The 20706-nt window shown below is 37.0% G+C and overlaps 1 protein-coding gene across 50 annotated transcripts in view; it reads right to left on the bottom strand.

The window, feature by feature from the left end:
* The window catches only part of MYT1L (myelin transcription factor 1 like), a 616195-nt gene that overhangs the window by 171886 nt on the left and 423603 nt on the right, over window positions 1-20706 (bottom strand). For 29 of the 50 annotated variants that reach the window (XM_058287946.2, XM_058287948.2, XM_012519322.2 and 26 more), the window contains exons 9-10: window positions 6430-6785; window positions 3725-3820 (exon numbers count right to left, since the gene is read on the bottom strand). In XM_058287946.2, the coding sequence (XP_058143929.1) occupies window positions 3725-3820; window positions 6430-6785 (452 nt within the window). The remainder of the gene's footprint in view (window positions 1-3724; window positions 3821-6429; window positions 6786-20706) is intronic. The other 21 variants (XM_058287952.2, XM_058287963.2, XM_058287965.2 and 18 more) reach the window with 1 other exon arrangement.

Below are 20706 nucleotides of genomic sequence, written 5' to 3'. Positions count from 1 at the left end.
AAGTGGTCATGGAGTATTGTCTCAGTGGGTGGTGACCCACACAATAACCAGAAGAATATTGAATTCCCATCCTGGGAAGTCCTACTACATTTTCTAATAGAGCAGTAAGAATCCCTAGAGTACATGGTCAGTGCCTAGTGCCTAGTGAAGGAGGATAGACCAATATGCCAGACCCTTGACATTGGTGGCTGTACCTAGGAACTTGGTCCTGTGAAACTGAAACTTAACTTAGTATGATATATTGCCCAAGAATTACCTCCTGAGTGCTCAAATGTGACCTCTCTCAGCATATAAATGCACTACCTTTCCCCCAGTGTGAGACATGACTCCTGGGGATAAGCCTCCCTGGCACTGAGTGGGTTAATATCAAGTGCCAACTAATAATGCATTTGGAGAAAAACCTAGACTAGATGGGGGAAATATTGAATGCAATAGAGTTGTTATGGCTCAGAGATTTCAAAGTGAGTCGGGAGGTATTCCAGAGGTTACACTTATGCATGTCTCAGGAGGATTTCATTGACTGCCACTGTAAACAGTGCCTCAACCAGGAGTACTCTTGAGAGCTCTAGAGACAGCTGGACACTATAGGCAGGGCAGGCAACCTCAGGAATTTGGCACTCTGTTCAGTTGGCCTTAACCTGGAATATATGTTCCCCAATGTAATCGAATTAGATTCATTTATAGTTGCCCTCATGGCTCTTCTGCCCCTTTTATTTGAACCTCTATGTAGCACTATACTCATTAAATATATGTGGCAGAGACTTAAATTTTCAGTCTGTTCAAATGCCAGTTGAGCCCTGAATTTCAGCAGAGTGCAACAGCTACTTACCAGTTCTTCGGACTCATCCAGGAAAAGTAACAAAATGATGATGATGGACAAAGCCTATCCCCAAAAAACAGAGTAACTACAGCTGCAAGTAAGACAGTTCCATCCATCTATCCCATGGGATCTAAGCCCCCTCTCAATCAGAAATAGAATGGGCATCACCATCCCCAAAGCCTCAAGATTGAGGAATGAATAAACATAAGGGGGGAATGCAACTATGGACTAGCACAGACATTATTATTCTAGCAATGGAAGAACATGTTGCACTGATATAAAGGCAGTGGTCACCAGAGGTTCTGAGGGGAGGGAGAGGGAAGAATAGGTACAACATGGGGCATTTTGGGGACATTGGAATTGTTCTGAATGACATTACAATGACAGATACAGGCCATTATACATATTGTCAAAACCTATAAAAGATGTACAGTGCAAAATGTAAATGATGATGTAAACTGTAGACCATGGTTGGTAGCAATACTTCAATATGTGTTCATCAGTTGTAGCAAATACTTCACACTGGTGAAAAATGTTGGTGAGGAAAAATGTGGGAAGGGGAGGGGTGGTGTATATGGGAATCCCCCTATATTTTGGATATATCATTTATGTTATCTAAAGCTTCTTTAAAAATAAAATAAATTTAAAAAGAAAAAAAAGGGGAAGCCAGAAAGGAAAGCAGCTATAGTTTATCTAATTTAACCTCATGATAAAGTGAATCATCCTTTGAAGTCCAATTATCCAAGACTGTTCTCAAATTCAATAATGAGTAGCAAAGAAAGAACTTTACGTATTTACCAATACATTTCTAAACAGAATATTTTAAGAAACAAGTGTGTGTTAAAGGTGACTGTACCTATGAAAGTTTTCTTTAACCTCAATAGCAAATTGCTATCTTCTATTTCCTTCTGGAATTTTCATCACTGTCTACAGGGAGATGCAATATGTGGGCAGAAGTATATATATGTATATATATTATACAAACATATGTGCACATATATTTTATTTAAAGATTTATTTTTTAAATTGGCTGGATTATGAAAATAAATAATAAACTTACTAAGCATGATATAAATATATCTATATTTCTCAAATCATAAGAATCTGGAATGATACTGATCATTACAAATGCAAAATCTGCCATTAGAATAATCTATGACCACTGAATAAGAATTTCTTAACTATAGGAATATTTTAAAGGTTCCTTTAACCAAGGGAATATTATTTTTTAAATAAATGCAAACTAGACTGAATAACATATTTTGAAAGTACAGGGTCTTGTAATAGGTGGTGGTTTCTTGAACCTTACACCCAAAGCATGTGCAACAAAAGAAAAAATAGATAAATGGGATCTCCTCAAAATTAAACACTCTTGCACCTCCCAGGACTTTGTCAAAAGGGTAAAAAGGCAGCCCACTCAATGGGAGAAAATATTTGGAATCACATGTCAGATAAGGTTTTAATACCCAGGACGTATAAAGAGATGTTACAACTCAACAATAGAGAGACAAACGACCCAATTAAAAAATGGGCAAAAGACTTAAATATATTTTGAAAGTAAAATTCCGCATGCAAAAGGCCTACCTATGACAGGACACCTGAATAATAAATATAATTTTGATTAATTAAACATGAATTAATATACTCTAAAATGAACCATTCAGAGATTTTTCCCTGTTGTGCAAATAAGCAGAAAATGACAGAAAGAACATGATCTTTTTATTTAAAAAAAATGACTAAAAATCTCTCATCAGATTTGATCATATACCTACCACTTTCTGAAAGTAATCTTTCTGAACTTCAATTTCTAGTGAGGACAATGAGAGTAAAATAGTTTCTATACTCCCTATCTTATACAATTACTGTGAAGGTCAAATGCAAAACTATCTGTGAATATACCCATTGGAAATGTACTTTGGTTCATGCGTAGATACAGTGCTGGAGGATCTTTGGAATTAAAATAAATGCTTAATTCCCAAGTTATAAATAAAGGTCATCCTATAACCGCTGGGCTCTAGTGCTAATCTGGTGACTTGTATCACTTTGTTTTCTCTAAAACCAAAACCTCGCAATAAACTCCACATTTTAATTTATAATAGAGGTAGAAAATGCTATACCTGGTGAGCCAATAGAGTCATCCTATTTGTGTCTGAAACTTTATATCGCCTTGTCAAGCTGATGTCAGCTTAATTCTTGTCCTCGTGGCTCCTTCATGATGCCTTGATTTCTTCATAGTATAGCTTCTGATCATCTGCTACACACAGTTTGTGCACGTGTGAGCCAGATGCTTGTGTGAGAATGTTCTGCTCTTACTGTTTTCTGACTGCATTGCTTTTCTTTTAACTTTAGATTGATGCTGCTGCTTTTACTTGCTAAGAAAGATGCATAATCACCTCAGAAAGAATCTGCTGATGGCCCAGAAACAACATGGTCACTACCAGTGTAAACCAAGGAGAATGAAAGGCCGATTTCACTGTGACTACCCAGGACCCCGGTGGTGAAACATAAAAAAGGTACACTCTCCAGTTTTCAGAACTGTACAGTGGTGCCCAACCCACTCAAGGGAGAAGTCAGAGAACATTTCTCTTTTGCACTACGTGCAATATCTTCTCCTCTTACTGTATTTCTCACATTAAAGATGTTGCTATCAGGACAGAAACTTTCATTTGTTGATAATGATTTTTGCACTGAATTTAGCAGTACAGTGAAATGTGATGTGTTTGTTAAGTGAGGATAGGAAAATAGGTGATTGACAGATATATGCATTTCAAAGCCTTATTTTAATAAATTAAACATAACTAGGAATTTGATCATGTAAAACGACCATTTACTCAACCAAGCGATACATCTCCTTTGTCCTAGGATCTCCCTGAGGATTCCTGCGTCTGAGGGGTTATCAAGTACCTGCAGTATAATCCTCCTGGAATATCTTCATGTGATATTGGCTATCTGGGGTCTTGGAACACCTGTTCCTGGAGCTTCTCCAATGGAGACTTCTCTCTATAACAGAAAAGCTTTGTGAAATAGTCTCCAGGCAGCAGGTCTCTGAAGTGACTTCTTCTTGGGAGGAATACTTTTCATTTGCTGTGAAATCAAACAAGCCCATTTGGTGCCTCCTTCCCGAGAACTCACAGCGATCGAAAGCACAGTGAAGAGTCCTCCAAAAGGGCCATTATTTTCTATCTGAAAATAACTCCTTGGGACTTAGGGTTCACATGAGAGGCCATCTGATAGTGAATAAATTATTACACTTCCCTGCCAAGGATATTTAGTAAATTGGATAGCCTAATAATCTCATAGCCTTTTCACTTTTTTTAAAAGGAGTTCCATATGATTCCTTTAAAGTTCATGGATTAAATGATTATAGAAGGTGTTTCGTCAGGGAGCCAGATGTTTAATATGAATTCTAAAAGCAGCATACAACAACTGATGCTCGAAATTGTTGTTTGCTTTCTGGAATATATTTTCTTAGACTGCTTCAGATTCATATTCTTATCTAAATATCTAAGTGCTAGTTGCTATGCTAGATATGGTTATATAGTTAGAAATATTGGGACATACATTAATATTATATGATAATATTTGGTGGTATTAGTCATACATCTATTTATTATGCCCACTTTGTTTTGATTTGCTATATGACTTTTTAAAACAATTTTGCTCTATGTGTTCAAGTCAGAATAAACAAACCCTTCACAAATACTATACAGTCACATTCTAAAGCTACTTCAATAAGGTGTCTAACCACCTTTTCAGAATATATTGCTTGTACTTTTAAAGACATTATTTAGAAGATGACTTTAAATCAACTAAAAATGGCTTAATACTAGCAAATGGAAAACAGAACCTAAAATTTAGTTAAGGTCCTTAGTTAAATAATACAAACCTAAAAATCTCTACTATCCCAATCTAGCTCACACACAAACTCCCACAAGTTCAGACATTAATCTACTGCTTTTCAAACATAGAAGAAAAATAATAAGAGCAGTATTTTATACTATCTTTATAACAAGCCATAATCAAATTGCAAAATCATTAGTCAGCCTCAACAATTAATGATGTTGCTCTAACTACACACATTGAATACAGTGTCCAGAAATATATTGCTAAATTGGAATCACTCCAGCTTCCCACATATTTTATTACATAGAGCTACTGTTCTTAATTCTCAGCATGTAACTCCCCACCATCTCATTGATGACACTGGGGCTTTATGACCAATGTAGAGTTAGGAGAATTAGTGGGGGCTTTATTTGTATCCGTTCTCATATATCTGATTAGATTGTCTCCATACCATGCTCTATAGTATCAAGTCAGGAAAAAAAATCTTGGGAGACCGAATTTTAATTTATTAAATTTATATATGTAGGCATATATGTGTATACATGCATATGTATATGTGTGTGTGTCTAAGTGGTGAATTATTTTAATCAGAACTTTAAATCGCTCTAACAATCCAAGATTATTTCACAAGACTCAGTTTTCATGGAACAAAGCTATTATGAATTTTAAAGGAGGAATGGTTAATTTATGCTTGCCACATGGGATTAGCAACAACCAGCTCACACCTACCTGATCTAAAAGAGCTCTCTCCACTGGCTCAAACAACAAGTTTTTTGTTCATTTGTTTGTTTTTTAACAGAGAAACTAGCTCTTCTGGAATTCAGATTATTGAAGAGCTTTTTGAGCCCAAGGGGAAAACATAAGAAAAAATATTCTCTTCACTTTTTAACCATGCTTTGATGTTTCTATGTGGAGAATTCTAAGACAATGAAAAAAAAACAACTATATCTAGGCTCTCTGTAAAACACTCACTTCTCTTGAGAAAGGAAATAACTTTTATGAAATGATTAGTTTTGAAGTTATATTTTAGTCTGACACTAAGGTAAAATGGAAAATAAAGCCCAAAGCATCTTGACCTTAATGCCTAAAACACCAGCTACCCCCCCCCGCCCCCGCCACCCTCCCCACTGTGCAGCATGTTTTCTACTTGTATCTCTTATTCTCAGTATTAGACACCTCAAGTCAGAAACATGAAAGCAAATGACGGGTTGATTAATTTTTCATTTCAATAGTACTCTATTCCATTCCGATTACATGACAGTCACTAAAGTGAAGCTTTGGCAATAGACAGACAAAACCTGTTTTCCCAATTGAGATACCAGTCATCACATAGAGCTTCCACATTCCCCTAAAGAAGCACGTGGGTTAAAACTATTCCAACAACACTATTTTAGCTAATGATAGTATCTCCTGGAAGGAGCATTCAAGAAAATATAAAATTAAACTCTAAATATGCTAAATTAAACTTATAAATTGATAAGCTAATCAAATACGTATACCATTAATCTCAGCAAATTATTGTGGCAACCAATTTAAATATCAATTTGATTGAAACAAAATCAAAAGTCTTACAGATAATTTGAAAGAACTCTTTAAAGAAGTAGTTAAAGACATATAAAGGATTATTTTTTTCAGTACTGACCAGGCAGACTTACTAAGATGATAATCATTAAGATATTGTGAGTATTAACACCTGGCAATTAATATTGAAAAACAGATCCAAACCAAACCACCATTTGATGCTTTGCTAATATTTTAAAGATTACCATTTTCTTCTTCTTCCTCTTCTTCTTCCTCCTCTTCTTCCTCTTCCTCTTCTTCATCTTCCACATCTTCTCCATCATCATCATCATCATCCTCCTCTTCTTCAATTTCTTCCTCTTCTTCTCGATCTACTTCATCATCCTCTTCATCTTCATCCCCTTGCTCCTCATTGTCCTCTGAGTACTCCTCCTCTTCATCTTCCTCCTTCTCATCCATATCTTCAGTTCCATCACTCTCATAACATTCATCTACCGAGGAGCTGTCTGCTTTAACTGCAAATGGTTTTCGTTTAGGAGCAGGTTCTTGGGGCTGTTTATCTTGGGTTTTTCTTTTTTTAGCCAAGGGGCAACCATATACACTGTTTAAAAGAAAACAAAAAGAAGACGTGTATTACTATCATTGACGGTGAATGATGATGGCTGCTGTTTAAAAATGATAATCAAATATTATTGCTCTTATGGTTATTGCCTGGCTATCTAGCTATCCAGCAAATAAGTTGCCCCTTAGATCTTTGGAAGCTTACTATTGTCCTTTTTGGCACTTGCACTTGAAACCACAGCTCTTCTATTGTTCTGCTCCACATGCCCTGCTCTCATTTGCATGTTGCCTTTTCTTAAGACATGATACCTGGTGTGGTTCCAATTTTATCAGAATCCTTTAGGGATGGTGGAACAGTTAGGAAAGAGGGAACAAGAAAAAAGGAATAGTAGACAAAATAGCTGAGTAAAGAGATTTAAAGTACATGATTGTGGGTCTGGAGAGCAGTAATTGGTGTAGAAGCAGAGAGTCAGCAGAGAGGAAATGAAAAGAAAATTAATGAGTTAATTTGTGTTTCTGCCAGTCACAATCTGCGGAATGATCATAATCAAAGAGGTTTTGGGTTTTTATTATGTTAAAATTTTCACAAAAAAATGGTATAGTCAGCCTGTTGATGCTGAGAGAATACTGAGTGCAGTGCCTTGGATTCTAGGGTTCACTTTGTTGACCCTAATTGTGCTATCTTAATCTCTGGTTGGTCCTCCGTCTACCTGACTGCATAGTGAAAGTATTGCCAGTTCCTTTCCTGCTCTAAAATTTTAAATCATTTACATTTCCAAAAGGATTTCCTTCTTGTTGGAACAGGCTTAAATATCTTCTGGTATATATATATATTTTACATGGATTGCTTTACCTTCCCATGCTGCAGTTTGTAAATCATTTGGGTTCAATTTGTCAGCTGTAGGAATTAGCTGACTCTAAACTTAGTGTCCTACCCATTCGCATGCTCAAGATTTTCTCTATATTGATGCAAAGTGTAAAGAACATTGGCATCCCCAACTACAAATTCCCTTTTGTCACTTCTCTATTAATCCATTCTCATTTAATGCCAGTTCCTAGTATCTGCTTTTCATGCAACAACAAAATTCCAGCCCATGAGAGAGATTTCACCCTATCTATGTTAAACAGTATCTGTTTGGTCTAGGAGACTCAATAAGTTTGGAATATTTCAAAGCAATTCATGAAAAATAATTTTGGAGCATGAGTTTGGGTGGTGTGGATTCTCCTAAGTCTACATTTTGTGAGCAACATGTCTGCTGATGAGGTGAGCAGCAAACCTGGGAAGAAAGAAGTGTGCACATCTGAACATGAGTGGGCTATTGCTCCCTTCCTCCTCTCCACCTGGCGAGGGTGGCAGAGCCAGCTGCTGGATGACTGCTCAGGCTGCCTCGGGGGTGCAGTCACAGCCAGATTCAGTGAGGCTCCTGACGATCAACACATAGGAGTCTTTCTAAAAAGGCAACAACCAAACCAGCATCCTGGAATGTCCCCAGGTTAACAGAAACCAAGAGGAATAAATAGTAGGATCTCAGGAACAAGTTGGCTGCTGGAAGCCTAGTGAGAACGCCAGTGAAATGAAATGGGCAGACCTATGACTGGCCCTTAACTAACATCTTCCATGTGCAGAGAGGTTCAAGTTCAATTTATCACTTCGACTCATGTCCCTGTCTCATTCCTTAATTTTGCTTTTCAAAATTATAGTTAGGCATCCACAAGCCACATATTTCATGACTAATGGTGCCATGATTATGATAGCTACTCAGAGAATGAGTATTTGTTGAATGGACAAACCATAGTTTTCTCCATTTATTAAGAATGAAAGCACTTACTGTACTCTGTTATGATTATGGATCAACATCCTGTCTTCCTACACTGAGAAAACATCCTGTGTATAATTGATTCTTTTGTATTAGAGGTGCAGAATCAATAAAGTAGCCACTAGCCTTATGTAGCTATTTAATTAAAATGATTTAAAATGAAATAAAATAAAAAATGTAGTCCCTCAGTTGCACTAGTCACATTTAGAGCATTCACTTGTGGCCAGCGGCTACCATACTGGGCAGAACAGATATAGATCATTTCCATCATCGCAGGAAGTTCTCTTGGACAGTTCTGTGAGAGCTTGGTAAGTACCTGGAACATATTAAGTGCTCAATAAATATGCGTGGAATGAAGAAATGATGGAGAAGGCACTAGATACTGCAGGGAAGAAGAGAGTGGGACAAGGGTGGAAAGACTTGAGCTTAGGAGGGCAGCTCAGGATTCCAGAACTGTGACTTCAGGAAAGGTTTCCTTCTCTTCTTGCCCACATTGAGACTGGCAACCTGAGGGAATCTATCGCACATGGCTATAGCAAAAGCAGGTTTATCCATCCCAGAAGCACAAAGGTAATGCTCAGGACAAAGGCTTGAGATGATCTCTATAGAGGACTTGAAGCAGAGGAATTTCCGGTATGCTTCAAAAAATTGTAGCTGCCTGCCTCTCTATACCTCTGAGGCTTAACGAGAATCCTTATTGTCAAATACATTTTCTGCAATGTATTTACAGGCATTTAACATTCACTTTCATGTATCCCTTCCTATAGTCACATAATTTTACATAATATATAATATTTGAAGAATAAATAAGAATATTCTATATGTAATATAGAATTGAACACATCAAAGCATTAGTAAATAAAAAACTTATTTTGTTATTAGTAAATAACAATTTGCTAAATTTTATTATTAGTAAATAAAAATAATTTACTAAAAAAATTTTACTAAATTTTACTAGTAGTAAATAAATTAAAAAAAAAACCCTCATAAGTCATGTTAGCCATCTAGTCCACTGTTGACAAAAATCTTATCTTGTAACTTTTCCAGACTGTATCCCTAAAATAATTTCCAATGCCAACACAAGGAATGAAATTTAGTAGCTACTTATGTGACAGAAAATTATGCTAAATATTCTCCTCAGGTTTCATAGAATTTTCTGATGCTAGTAATAGAAAAGAAAGTTCTTTCTGCAGAGTGTAAAGGGAAATAAATGGCTAGACTAGAAATTAGAAGAGAAGATCTGAGTTTAAAAAATTTTAAACTTAAGTTACTTATCCTTCTCAAATACCAGTTTCCTCATATAAATGGAAAAATAGCATTTCAGATTATCTCCAAAATCCTCAAAACTTTAAAGAACATTACTATGTTTATTTGGATAGATCAAAATGGTTTTTCGTTGTTGCAACTTTTAAATTCCTTTTGCCATTAACTGGGTTTAAATGATTTTTATTTTTTTGCATTAAGTTATTTTTCTAGAAAATTGGTTACTTGTCATGGAGTTCTTATAGTGAACTTATATATTTAAAATATTATGTATTAAATGTTTTCAAGGCTAGTTTTCATGTTTTTTTAAATCATTCTTTTTTTTTTACTAGAGAAGTTTCAAGACCAATCTTGTATAAAATATAGAATTCCCATACACCAACCCACTTCCAACACTTGCAATGGTGTAAAACTTTTGTTACAATTGATTATAGCAATGTTTTTGTAATTGTACTGTTTCTTTTAAACAGTAGGTGTCTTTGTTACAATTGATAAAAAATTATTAAAATAGTACTTTAACTATTGTCTGTAGTTATTTTTAATGATCTTTTCCTGATTTTTTCATTTATCCAATTTTAATATAAATTGAGGGCAGGATTTCAAGAAGAGGAAAACAAATTTGGTAGACTATGATTTATTCCTAAATCTTTTGTCTGTAAACAAGAAGCAAAAAAGGACTGGTTTAAAAGCTGCTTTGTCTCCTGGACTCATGTAAGGGTGATGTTCAAAAAGTAGAGAATGGCCAAAGTCAATTCAGAGGCCTGGAAACTCAGTAAGTGGGGTCAATATCACCGAGTAACTCTGGGTTCATTATGATTTCATCTTTTAGGAATGATATTTTTCTTGAATTGTTTGGGTAGCCTTAATTGTGTCAAGGTTAAAATAATTATTTTATAATAATAGAATTTTTGAACATTATTCTAGAGTCCTGAGCTCTAATCTCAGCTTGGTTATACCAAGACTACTTCACACTTACTATCTATATGCCTTATGCTTTCTAAAAGTTTTATATATATTAATTATTAAACCCTCATGGCAACACAATTATGTGATATTATCATAATTCCCATAGTGAAGGAACAAGATTTTAAGTAACTTGCTTAAAGTCACACAGCTGAGTAACATGGAACTGGCTATTTCACAGCTGCTCCCATTCTCCTACCTCTTGATTTTATGATTTTCAAAGAGGACAGTCGTCCTGTCCTACTGTCTTATTGTGCTATTGAAAGGAACCAATAAAACAATAACAAATTGGTTTCTTTTTTATTGTTGAGGTTCCAGGGTTGGGGACCAAATGCAGGACCTCACATGTGGGAAGCCAGCTCTAAACCACTGAGTCACATTGGCTTCCCTGAGTTGGTCTCCCTTTTCATCTGTTTTGCTTGTTGTTCATTTCTGCCCTTTCAAGAGGCACCAAGAACCAAACCAGGGACCACCAAGTGGGAAGTGGGAGCTCAACCGCTTGAGCCATATCTGGGGTGCTCAATAAATGATGGCTAACTGAATAGATGGGGTGATTCTTTTGTTTGTTTGTTCAGGAAACCACTTGCTGAGCAAGGCAGAGACAGTCCTTGACTTCACGGGGCACATAGGAGAGAGAGCTACCCTAATCTAGGGAATTGGAAAATTTTTGCATAGGACCAATACAGGGAGATGAGTTGGGGAGAGGAGTGAGAAGGGGGTGAGCGACAGGGAAACCAAGAGCGAGTGCCAGCTGGAGAGAGAAGGAGAGGTATGAGAGAGGGTGGGGAAGATGAGTATGACTGCAGCAGTGGGGAGTGATGAGACATGCAGTTGGAGATTAGCTGAGGTCATCCAGAGCTTAGTGTGCCAGGATAAGGCATTTATTTTTTACTGTAATGGGAAACTCATGAAGAATGTAAAGCATGGAATAATATCATGATTCGGTTAGCATTTGAAAACTCATTACTCAGGCTGTTGTTTGGAGAATGGACTGGAGGAGAGCAATATTAGATCATGGAGGGTCACTGGGAAAAGAGATCAGGTAATAGGTTGGCCTGGACTGGAATAATGGCAGTGGGAATGGGGGAAAATGGACAAATTATCTAGGTGTTTAGGAAGTGAACTGATGGAAAGGGAGGATGCAGTGAGGCTACCTAGGTTTCTATCAATAGTTAAATGGATTGATGGTGGTGCCACTCACTGATACAGAGAATGCAGGGAAGGTACAAGGGTTTTTGTTTGTCTGCTTTTGTTTTTGGTGGAGGGAGAAGCAGAAAGACGAGACTGACTTGGATGTACAAAATTTGAGGTACCTCAGTTGAGATGAATGGCTAGAGACATCTGGGATCAGGAAAGAAGTCTTGGCTGGACATATGGTTTGGGAGCAGCCAGGGTTGCACCATAATAGAAAGAGGAGGGATGGATATGGCTTCCTGGGGAAAGGCTGGAGCAAGGAGAGGGTTTAGGACAGAACCCCTGAGAACATCCTGATTTTAGGATTAGGGAGGAAGAAAGGGACCAAAAGAAGGATCGAGGTGAAGAGGCTAGAAGAAGACACGCTGCTGCGTGCTGCAAGGGATTCCAGAACGGGCAAGGCTCGGGGTTCGTTCCAGGGAACTTTCAGGGGAGATGGGGGAAAGGACGAGAATCTATAAAATGTAACACAGTTCATATAATGCCAAGGAGCACAGAGAAGTGAGAGAGAAGAGTAAACAGGTGAAGAGGGATATCTCATTGTGAGGTAGAGCTGACCTCGGCCTGGGGAGGATTCACATAGAAGTAATCACCAGACATGTGTGAGAAGGCTGTGAAAAGTATGAAGAATTCTAAATACATACATAAAGGAATTGTACTAAATAAGTTACAATTAAATATATATGCTTATATATATATTTCTATATATATACAAATGCATACATATATACAGGATATATATTTAAGTAACTTGCCCAAGGTTACATAGCTATTTAACTTTGGACAATTAATTTAATTCCCTTCAGTTTTAGCCTCTTCATTTGTAAAATAGGCATAGCAGTATCTATAATATAGATTTTTTAAAGGAGATGAAGAAAAGAAAATAGATGTAAAATACTTGGTGACAAGCTTCATAAATCTTAGTTCTGTTTTTTTTTCTAATTTTCTCCTCATGGAAATATAAACACTTTAGTACAATTGATATATATTAATAAAACCAATTTTCATTTTAACCAAAAATTGACATATTTACTTAATTTTGTTCTATTATCCTCTGTACAACTTTATAGGCTAAGAGCTAGCTGTTTTGAAAATTACATAATATATTTTTCAGTTTAAACTTGATATGAACATTCTAGATATTATAGAACAATCAATGAATAATTGTTGAAAATATATACTTGACCTTCCCACTTAGAGAATTTTAAAAAAACCTGTTTCTGAAAGGCAAGGACTTGCTTTTTGTATCTTTTTGTCACTTTGAATGATATAGCTTATCATTAGATACCTATTGCCTTGAATGGTAATTCAAAGAGTCAAAGAACATGTGAAATGACCACTAACTTTCATCAATTTCAGCTTAAGAAAAATAGTTCCCCAAATAAAAGTGAACTATTGGGTGGCTGCCCATGTAGAAGTACACTGATGTACACCTCTAAGGGAGGATATAGCATATATATATAATGCTTGTACCAATTTTTCCAAACCAGTTTTCCAGGAAGTTTGTTTAACTGACCACTGAAATTGTTACGTGTATTTTTTTTTTAATCTTTGAATCCGTACAATATCCTCTTTCAATTTTCACCTGAAATAACTGTAGTGTGTCTCCCTTTAAAGCTGAAAGAGTTTAAGGGAATTCATTTACAACCCTTTCAGCATTCCCTACATATTTTCCTTTATTGGATATTTACAAAAAGTGTTGAGCATGAATAGGGTTATAATTAAAAACATAATTATTGAAATATTTGGATAGTTTATATGTGCATGGCAGAATTCTGGGGGAGTTTTTGTTTTTCTTTTTTGTACATTCTATATTTTCTATATTTGAAAAATTGAGCACAGGTGACTTTTATTTTAATACAAGGCTCTAAGACCAGGAACATGATTATGCACATAACACAAGGTTCCCTTCTGCATAAAAAATAAGCACAGAAAGAAGCTAATAGAAACCATCTCACATGATAGAATCATGAATTCCCATCCTTTGACTTTTCTTTATTTTCTATTTTTTTCCCTAAAAGCACAAATTGAAAGAATTTTTACTATTTAGAACAAACAAAAAACCAAGAGGACCAGATAGGAAACTTTATAAGAAGAGGGTGTTGCCTCTCTTCTTCTAACTGCCTTCGTTTGACTTTCTTCCACCTAAAGCTCTCAGCTCCCTGATGTCAACTACACACGCACTTAGTGTGCGTTGAGTCACTTTCCTGCTCTCATACCTTCCTTCAGCAGAAGTGTTTCCCTTCTCCATAAGTCCTTCAACTGATGACGTCAACCTCTGATTTACTCAGTAGTAACTCCAGCATTACTGGTCTGCCCATAATGTGGCTGTGCATAGATGTGATTATAGACATGATTTGAAACCTATTTCTCTTTCACCTATAAGATCTCAGAAGATGAGAACCAACTCTTTTTCACAATTGGCCTACAATTTGCCTGATACTTTACGTATATTTTTCTCTAATCATTATAATCCCCCTAAATGGCAGAACGTATTATCCCCATTTTGTAGATGAAGAAAATGAGGCCCAGTTTATCCCAAATTACAAAGTTAATGCGTAATGCATAAGCGGTTAGAACTCAGATCAGCCTGCCTTTGCACCCTGAATGTTTTCTGGGCAACCATGTTGCCACCATAGAAGAACACAGCCATCACCCAACAGAGGGTGGAATTTCAGTGGGAGCAGAGGGTCATTAGTCACAGTGACCAACGGCAGTGGCGTTTTTACTGATTTACCTTTATCAGGTTTATTCGGGGTTAAAAATTCCCACTGGACTTTTCATTTTGTTTTAGATTCTTTCTCAGTCTAGGTCACAATTTAATTTTAAGTCATAAAATCAAAATAAACTATATAAAGAAGTTTAGTATTACAGAACTTTAGGGTCAGAAAGAATTTTGGCCTACTGTCCAGGATTCTCTGTGGAAAGGATTAATCCATTTTTCCTATCTTTTTTTCCCTCCTTTCTTCCCTCCCTCCCTTCCTCTCTCCCTCTCTCCTTTGCTTTCATTTGTACTTCTCCCTTTCAACTGCACCTTATAGAAAACACTAAGTGGGGGATATTCCGAACTTCCGCAATCATGCTGCCTTCCAGAAGTCTCCATCGCACTTGTAAAGTGGATTCTCAGTTACAGCCTTCCTTGAAAGGCAACAAATCCACCAGACCAACACACAAGCGCACGGGACGGTTACTTAGAATTGGTGTTTTGGAGGTCCAACGGATACCATGAATCTTCCTTCATATTTAGTTGGCCTGATTGATGTTTTCTCTCAGAAGAAAGCCACCAGTAATGTGTGGAGAAGGCAAGTGTGCGTCTCGGGATGTCTGTCAGCCAGGGCTCCAAGGACGCCGAGTAGACCAGGCGTGCCTTCCCTTTCCCATCCTCTCTTCTTCTCTGGTTCTCAAGCTCTCATAGCTGGATGTCCCCCTGGCTGACATTTCTAAATCTTGTCTCCCCCTATTGCTGTCATCTTCCTTGAGATCAAACATGTTATCCTGAATTACAACTTTAATCAATCTCTCCTCTATTCAAATTCCTTCAATAGCTATTTCATACTGAATCTTTTTTATCCTCCTCTGTTTGACTTTTATTTATTTATTTTGAAGATTTATTTTATTTATTTCTCTCCCCTTTCCACCCTCCTGCCCCAGTTGCTGCGTGTTCTTCTTTTTGTCTGCTTTCTGCTGTTGTCAGGGGCACGGGAATCCGTGTCTCTTTTTTGTTGGGTCATCTTGTTGTGACAGCTCTCCGTGTGTGCGGCGCCATTCCTGGGCAGGCTGCACTTTTTTGCGTTGGGTGGCTTTCCTTATGGGGTGAACTCCTTGTGCATAGGGCTCCTCTACGCGGGGGCACCCCTGCGTGGCAGGGCACTCCTTGTGCATATCAGTACTGAGCGCGGGCCAGCTCCACACCGGCCAAGGAGGCCCGGGCTTTGAACCACAGACCTCCCATGTGGTCCCCTAACCACTGGGCCAGGTCCACTTCCTTCCGTTTGACTTTTAAATTAATTTTCATTTGTGCATCCTTTAAAGGGCCAACCAGTTTGAAAACCAATGATTTTCCACCATCCAGAAGTAACTGGTTTCAAAAATTTAACCAATTCTTTTTTTTAAGGATAATTTTTTTTTAGATTTATTTATTTCTCCCCCCTCCTTCCACTGTCTGTTCTTTGTGTCCACTCGCTGCATGTTCTTCTGTGTCTGACTGCATTCTCATTAGGTGGCTCCAGGAACCAATCCTGGCACCTTCCAGAGTGGGAGAGAGGCAATCACCCTCTTGCACTATCCCAGCTCCCTGGTCTGCCGTGTCTCTTATTTTCTCTTCTCTGTGTCTCTTCCTGATTTGTCATCCTGCTATGCCAGCTCTCCACGTGGGCCAGCTCACCACACAGGCCAGCTTGCCTTCACCAGGAGGCCCTGGGTATTGAACCCTGGACCTCCTATATGGTAGAAAGGGGGCCCAATTGCTTGAGCCACACCAGCTTCCCTAACCAATTCTTCTGGTTATATCATTTCTTCTCTAAAATATGCTGATGTTACTACTTGTTGGTTTTCCAGTTTTAGTCATTACCTATTGACTTTTTAGTTCGGAAAATGAAGATCACATATCATATCCTCCCCTACTTCAACCTCCTCCCCCAGCAAACAAACCCATTTTCAGTATTTCCCCAGTATACCTGTATTGTAATTTGGGTTAGATCTCTATGCAAGTACTACAAAATAGCAGAGACAGGTGATACACTGTGAGTACTTTTACTCTCATATTATCTCATTGACACATATTTTTGTATCAATATATTTTTAATTTCTTGGGGAACGGACTTGGCCCAGTGGTTAGGGCATCCGTCTACCACATGGGAGGTCCGCGGTTCAAACCCCACGCACAAGGAGTGCGCCCTTAAGGAGAGCCGCCCAGCGTGAAAGAAAGAGCAGCCTGCCCAGGAATGGCACCGTCCACACTTCCCGTGTTGCTGACGACAACAGAAGCGGACAAAGAAACAAGACGCAGCAAATAGACACAGAGAACAGACAACTGGAGGGGGGGTGGGTGGGGGGAGTTAAATAAATAAATAAATAAATAAATCTTAAAATATATATATATATATATACATGTAATTTCTTAATTTTCATTGTACTCCCCAGGTGTATAGAACTGCTGTCATCAAGTTCAAATCCATTAGGCATTCTATCTGTTTCATTTCTTGAGCAAGTCTCCATTTTGGTTATCTCACCTGCTCTAGTCTGGTCTAATTTAGTTAGGCCTTTGCACAGAAGTCATCTTGGAATACCCCTTTTCAATCTTCATGGGAATGTACTTCACTCCTGTGGTAAGTTCCTATTTCCTGAATCCCAAGACTTTCTCTTTCTTCATCTCTGTTAGTTTGGTGAAACATATCCTCCAGGAGTTTATTAAGGAAAGGCGCGTGGAACATAAAACTTTTGAAACCTTGCATATCTGAAAATGTCTTTTTTCTATCCTCACACTTAGTTGATGTTTTGACTGGGTATATAATTCTAAGTTGCAAAGAATTTCCCCTTGGCATTTAAACAATTTTTTTTCCCATTGTGTTCTAGTCTCTAGTGATAGTGTTGAAAAGTTCAATATTACAATGATTTTTGATCCCTTATATGAAACTTGGTCTTTTTGTTTTCTCTCATTGGAAGTTTTAGAATATTTGTCCCAGTGCTCTGAAATTTCATGACAAATTCTCTAGTAGGTATATAGGTTAATCTATCGTTCTGGGCATTTGGTGGGCTGTGTCCATCTGGAAAGTCAGTTCAGGGAAATTTTTAAAAATTACTTCTTGCATTATTTTCTCCTCATCCTTTTCTCTCTTCTCTTATTCCAGAAATCCTATTACTTATAAGTTGCATTTCCTGAACCAGTTCTTTAATTTTCTTATCTTTTATCATCTATTTGTCTTTCATCATTTTATCTTTTTTTAACTGAGACATGGCTCCAACATTATATTTAATCCTTCTCTTCAGTTTTCATTTCCTGCTATCTTTAATTTTCCTAAATTTCTTAGAGCTCTTAATTACTTTGTAAATAAGCTATTTTCTCATTTATTTGATGAATTACAATCATGATTTTTGAAAAATTTTCCCACTACAAAATAACTGTTTCCTCCAAGTTGATTTCATGTTTTTTTCTTCATCTTTAGATTTCATATCAAAAACTTTTTCAAATGTCATGTCTCTGGCTGAATATGCACATTTAAGGGTAGGACTCTACATTGAGGGTGAGTTTCATGAACACTGAAATGGTGAAGCTGTTTTGTCAAGTAATCCATCAAGGAAGCATAATTCTTTCCTTCTTGGCTTGGTCAGATTCCCCAGATAGAGCTCTTTGAATCTCCTACCTGGAGGATGCTACTTGGCAAACATTATTCTAGGCATCTAATGGGGTATTAGAAGCTTACAATATTCTCAACATTCAGGACACAAATGCCCACTAAATCCTTCTTCTAGAAAGGGTTCTCTTCCTTAACTCTCTTGGTGACATCAATGATAAACTCTTGGTTTATTCTCTCCAGAGTATAACTTTATAGATATTAAATTTCTAAGATGAAAGTTGGTTAGTTTATCAGACTACATGGAGCAGAGAATAGACTGAGGTGTCTGTTACTGAAACAACCATAAAGTCAGTTTTCCTGTCTTTAGCTCCATCTTCACATCCACTTCTTAAAGTCCATGGTGCTACCAGTTCCTGAGTTTTCGAGAATTCCACAGTAAAATCAGGTTGCCTCCTCCTCTCATTTTATTCCATTACTGTAATTTCATTGATTTTCTGGAAGGCATCTTTAAGTTAGAAATTGTTTACTTATTTTTCTAAGACCTCTAACATTTTGGCTAACCCTTTCCTATATAATTGGAGATTCCTCTACATGCCCACATTTGATCTTCCTAGTCAGTCCATCTTTCATCATTCTCATCCTACAATTCTACGTTCTATGTTCATTCACGAGTCCTTTTGCCTGGAAAGTAGTCTTCTATTCCTTGAAGATTCAACCCAAATCCTATTGATCCTTTAAGAGCCATTTTGAATTCTTCTTTCTCCATAAAGTCATTCCTGTTTAGTCTTGAATTCAGGATCATCTATCTTTATAAATTCTGTACTGCTGGATATTTAACATCTATACGTAAACAACTTGGTGTTGTTCTTGACTTTCACATGCAAGTCTACCTTATCTTCTCAATTTAACTGTCTTCTCCTTTATTTTAGGGGCCAAGCCATATAATTAATTTTTCTAAACTTCACTGTCCCAAATGAAGCAGTTGGTACTCAATACATTTGTTTCTATTGATTGACTTTATTGACATGTGTGGTACTAGCCTAATAGTCATTAGGCTTAGTTTTTACCAGAATTTAGCTTTCAATGAAATGTATGTTGTCTCCTTTCCCTCTTCAAACAGTATTTACTATATTTGCCATTTACAAGAAGAGAATGTGGAGAAAGTTATGACAAAATTATTTCTGCTGCCAATATACTTCTTGACAGCAGGGTAGGCAAATTAAGTTGCTATATAAACACATTTAAACTACTGGGGTGCTTTTAAGTGATTTTATATTTTAGTTGAAAACCTCAGTTGGTTAATGAACCTTCCTAAAGTGGCCCGTTTATTAAGAGATATTGACATATATACAAGGAGACACTACTTAACCAATGTGATTCCCTCAGCCCAAAATAAATTTTGAGGGGAAGGAACCTTAGAAATCACGTAGAAAGACTGTGATATGAATAAGGTCGAAGATTCAGTTAACATCGCATAACAGTTCCTGCCATCTAAACAAGTGCCTCTTCCACTATGCCAAAATAAAAGTTGAGATAAACATTAGTTAGGGGGAAAAATCACAAAACATTTATCAGGGACATATGCTATCCCCTGTATTTCTAGTAATCACGGCCTGTTAAACATCAGAGTTACGCTTCTTAAACGGATACATTCAGGGAGAAAATAGCTGAAAAGGAGCACTGCGCATGCAGTGAGACTGTCAACTTACATATCAATCTCAGCTTTCTGAATATTTAAAAGTTGACACTAAGAATCTAGGTCAGAAATGTGCTCGGTCATATTTAACAGTAACACAACAGCATAGACTATCTAGTCTGTATTTAGTAAAAAGATGAAGCTCTTGTACCCAGTACTTTATTGCTTGTGGCAGCAACTGTGACAATTTCATTAGCAAATGATTGTTCCACTTGAATACTGTTAGTTAGTTGATACTGTATTCAATACTGTTAGGGCTCTCCTTTCAAAGTCCTCATGAAGTTACAGCAGTAACACTGTCTTGAGTTATGGTAATTAAGATTGATACGAAGAACTGAGAAACAGTCTAGAGAAGAACTGATGATCCTACCATTCACATCTTTGGCCTGGGGGGTGGAAATTTATACGTGTAAAAAACAGACACCTATAGGAATATAGGAAAGAAAGAAGGGAGTGAGAAAGGAAGGAAGGAGAATGCTAAGAAGAAAAAGATATTTACTCAGGCTGCTATACTTGTTCTAACATGCAAGTATGAGTCTAACGAAAGTAACAATAGAGAAATATAAGAAAATAGAGAAAAATGAAAAGCTAAAGATTTCCTACTCTCTCTCAAAAACACACTAGATTTCCCTCATTTAGATGCCCCAGGAGATAATACTTTGTTTTTATATTATTGATTAGAAGTTATTCAACTGTCAAATATTTGAAATTTTGGAAGTTGAAGGGTTGAAA

This window comes from Dasypus novemcinctus, chromosome 25 (assembly GCF_030445035.2).
Source record: "Dasypus novemcinctus isolate mDasNov1 chromosome 25, mDasNov1.1.hap2, whole genome shotgun sequence".
In the NCBI taxonomy this organism is placed as follows: domain Eukaryota; kingdom Metazoa; phylum Chordata; class Mammalia; order Cingulata; family Dasypodidae; genus Dasypus; species Dasypus novemcinctus.
The sequence above is the reverse complement of the archived record's forward strand: the minus strand, read 5'-3'. Positions and strand labels throughout refer to the sequence as shown.